General features: G+C 46.2%; 1 protein-coding gene across 1 annotated transcript; it reads right to left on the bottom strand.

Annotated features, from left to right (window-relative positions):
• Positions 1 to 1,836: 1,836 nt before the first annotated feature.
• LOC136356852 (uncharacterized) lies at positions 1,837 to 3,841 on the bottom strand. Its single transcript, XM_066311343.1, has 4 exons — positions 3,432 to 3,841; positions 2,518 to 3,350; positions 2,265 to 2,435; positions 1,837 to 2,185 (listed from the first exon to the last, which is right to left on the bottom strand). The coding sequence occupies exons 1-4, from the start codon at positions 3,630 to 3,632 to the stop codon at positions 1,885 to 1,887; spliced, it is 1,506 nt and encodes a 501-aa protein (XP_066167440.1). The 5' UTR covers positions 3,633 to 3,841; the 3' UTR covers positions 1,837 to 1,884.
• Between the last annotated feature and the right edge of the window lie 159 nt (positions 3,842 to 4,000).

The raw sequence follows: 4,000 nt of genomic DNA, 5'->3' as shown, positions 1-4,000 counted from the left end.
CACACAGGCGCAGAGCAGATGATAGCGCCGTTCGTTGGATCGGCAAAAGCATCAGGCACCGGTACATGCATGCAAAAAGACAATAAAGCGAATCAATTTGTCGCAACAAAAATAATCTAACAGCAGTAGATTGGAACGACCAACCCGGTGATTTGAAGATTGGTTCCATCGCACTCGTCGACGAGGAACTCGACGCACCCCTACCTGGCGCGCCAACTGTCGAAACATGAATTCGGCAATAATAAAAGAGGGTAGCGCACGAGACCTAAAAGTGGATGGATGTGGAGACAAAGGATTTAGACAGGTTCAGGCCCTCTCAATGAGAGGTAATACCCTACTCCTGTTTGGGGAATTGAATCCACCGGGTGTTTATTGATCTGACGATCAGATTGTCCCATGCCCCCTAGAGGGCCTCCTGCCCACCTTATATAGGGTGGGGGGCAGGATTACAAGATAGAAACCTTAACCAATACGGTATCGGTTTCCTAAATCTACTTTACAATATTATCAAACCAGGACTTTAGGCCGTTCCGTAACATACAAGGAAACGTAATACCCAAGTCATGATCTGTTACATATTCCATAGATATAAGTTATCCCCTATAGCCAGTCGGATAACTATGCCATGTGGGTATGGGGTACCCATAATCTCCACAAATGCCAAATATGCATTTGCGTTATTCTTTTATTTACATAAACACTTGATCTAGAGTCCTGAATCCTGAAGAGAACATCTATAAAAAAATAAAAAATAAGGAGTCACTACACTGGCCAAGGTCACCTGTGACGGGCCCAAACCCTCATCTTTGACGGCTTCGCGCATGGTCAGTGATCAGTGGTCATTGGTGAGTCCAGTCACCTTTGACGGGTGGCCGGCCGTCACAGGTGACACCCACCTCTGACGGGCAAGTTACTAGAAGGCCGTCAGAGGTGTTGGTCTCCGCTAGCCTTGAGCGAGTTAGGACCCGTCACAGGTGACTCATCTCTGACGGCCCTTTAAATAAAGGCCGTCAGAGGTTGAGGTCTCCGTAGTTAGAAGCTGTCATAGGTGATCTACCTGTGACGGCCCCAAAAGTAAAGGCCCGTCACAGGTAGGTCACCTCTGACGGGCCTTTATTTGCTAGTCCGTCACAGGTTATGTTACCTTTGACGGATTTTTGTTCCGACCCGTCACTGATGAGTTAATTCCAGAAAAAAAATAAATGCTAAATATTGGCTAGCCTCAGGATTTGCTAGCCATGCCCTCTGAAAAATAGAAACATCACAGATATATTCCAGTCACAGATCCATCACAGATACATCACCCCCCCAATATAACATCACAGATCCCCAACAACACATATATGCAGTTCAAATGCCACAATTTTGCACAGCAAATTCACACCCCTTGAAAGCCACAATTTCGGTCGTTGCTCATAGAACCGCATATATACTTACCAAATGTATTAAAGCCATAATGTCATCGACCTGCACAACCTGTCAATAAGGAAAAAAAAAAGGAGAAAACAGATGAATAGTACAACATAAATCGTAGTTGATCAAATGTGATGACAATTTAGTAAAGTACCATAAATATTGCACATATGAAAGTAAATTACATTGCACTCTATAAAAACATAATTTTTTACATCGCCAGAAATTATAAAAACATCTTTTTTACATCACAATAAATTATCTAGCCAAGTTCATGAGTCTATTTGGCATGAAAACGTCCTTTCTTGTTCATTATTTCTGCAAGAATAAAGGCGCACAATTCGCCTCTGATAGCGGGGGGGGGGGGGGGGGGTTGATGGGGGAGATCTTGAAGCCAGCTCTACATTTCTGTTTAATAAATAAGAGGTTAATTAGCACGTTTTGAATAGCATTGTAGATATTGAAATGAGCTTATTCGCCATTAGCAACAACCTCAGGGTCGAAATCTTTCACCTCTCTTAGAAGTGTTGACATGTTGTGGCACACGTGGAAACCACATTGGTCTCCGATCTGTTGTGCGCATGCAAACTTGGTGTCATGATAAAGTTCATTCTTGCCCTCCTTGTGCCTACCACCCTTTTCCACATATGGGCCCCAAGCCATATTTAAGGCCTTGGTGATTTCACTGAAATCATAATCTTTGGACTTATTGGAGTTAAGGTAGGTAACCCTACTCCACTTAGGTACGATGACTAGGAGAATCCAATGTCGCCTGCGCAGTGGTTATGTAGCGTTAGTACTAAGAACCTTAACTTCAAAAACAATATACACGAAGGGTATTGTCCTCTTACTCTTGGTTGTGTGCGCACATGATGTACTCCTTGTCTTGATGGGCCCATAAACACCGGTTGACATAGTCAACCACCTCAGTGAAGCTCTGTCGTAAATTAACCTCATTCACCATGGATGGATCAAGGAACCCAACCTGATTACCATGGCGACGACTCTCGATCCAACACAACCTTAAAATATTTACGTATTAGAACTAATTTAATTAGGAGATATAGTCCAGTCATATCACAAGTATAGAAGTTATGCACTTACAAGGAGTAGCATTTTAGAAGACCAGTGTCCAACTTCCGGATCCTGAAAAGGTCGAAGAGGTCATCAAAGCCTATAGTTATATAGGCAGGCGACGATAGGAACGGCTGGTGGTCGTGATGTCCAACTATGGATGACTCCCTCATTTTCCGCTTGGCATTGCTTAGCTCCATGTATTGCTTATGTAGCTCTCGGCAAGCAATACCCATCACAGCTAACACATTGTCCTCCACCAATGGCATGCCTAGCTCAAATTGGGCTGGCGCCCTCACGACCTTCCCCGATTTGCTCACCGGCATCGACGTCGCAGCCTTGCCCCTTTTTGGCTCCGGCGCCAACTCCCCGACCTTCCCCTTGCCGCGTTCACGCTTCTGGCCCTTGACAAGTGGTGGGGAGCTATCGGCCTTTCTTGTGGTCTTTATTGGAGCCAAGCTTTGAGCTATATCTGCCAAGTCCATATCAGCTCCACCGGGAGAATGAGGTACTGACAATGCCGGTCCACGGGGAGCCTCAATTGATAGCTTACACTTGGGAGGTGTAAGCTCCGTCGGTCGACTTGGACGAGGAGTCATCTTCACAACTATGTCTTCTTTGGGCCATTGTATGAACGTCTTGCGCGCATCGCCCAAAGTCATGATTTCATCATTTGGGGGCACGGGCAGCGGATAGCCTGACCAGGTGTCCTTTACTGTATCGATGGACACCTTGGCATACCCAGCTAGCAGGTCTGCGCCGTGGACCTTGTCTGTAACCGAGGGCTTGAAAGCCATGCCCTCAGCGACTTCAGGAGCGAAAGTTGGGTGGACTCTCGCTAGTAGGACACACTGTGCTGCGCCCTGCATAAGGTGAAAGTTTGAATTTAATATTGGAATGTGTAAATGTCTTTTATTAGATATGGATCGGATAACAACAATTACCTCGATGTGGTCCACTGCAGCTAGTGGTGCGATCGGGAGACCAGGGGCCGGCACCTCTGTGGATGCACAACTACTCCTATGCTGTGACGGACTCGCGTCGTGTTGTACACGAGGAGTTGGTTGCACAGCAGGTGTTGTGACTCGGGGTATATTCATGTCGGCGAGCACCTTGTTAACCCTTTCTTCCACCCTTGCATTCATGCTAGCTTCTAGTTCTTGAATGACCTCAACCTTAAGTTCGGCCTTCAAACGAGCGTCCCTCTCTTCCTTGGAGACTTTCCGTTTCCTGTATTGGGAGCTGTACTGAGGGAGTCCATGCTTCCAGGGCACATCGCTACCAATTCCCCGAGTTCGGCCAGGATGTTCTTTGGTTCCGAGCGCCTTTGTGAGGATGTCATCTTCGCGCCTCTTCGGCGCGGTCTCAACCTCGCTTTGTGAAGCTTGTTCAGCAACCAAGCTCAACTAGAAAAGAAGATAGTCGTTTATACGAACTTGTACTTTATACGAACGGAAATTAGTTAGGTTAAGTAGTGAACTCACCAGTTCCTGATAGACGACGGCATCACTTT

The sequence above is a fragment of the Oryza sativa genome, chromosome 6 (assembly GCF_034140825.1).
Source record: "Oryza sativa Japonica Group chromosome 6, ASM3414082v1".
Lineage (NCBI taxonomy): Eukaryota > Viridiplantae > Streptophyta > Magnoliopsida > Poales > Poaceae > Oryza > Oryza sativa.
This window is presented reverse-complemented; position numbering and strand designations above follow the sequence as displayed.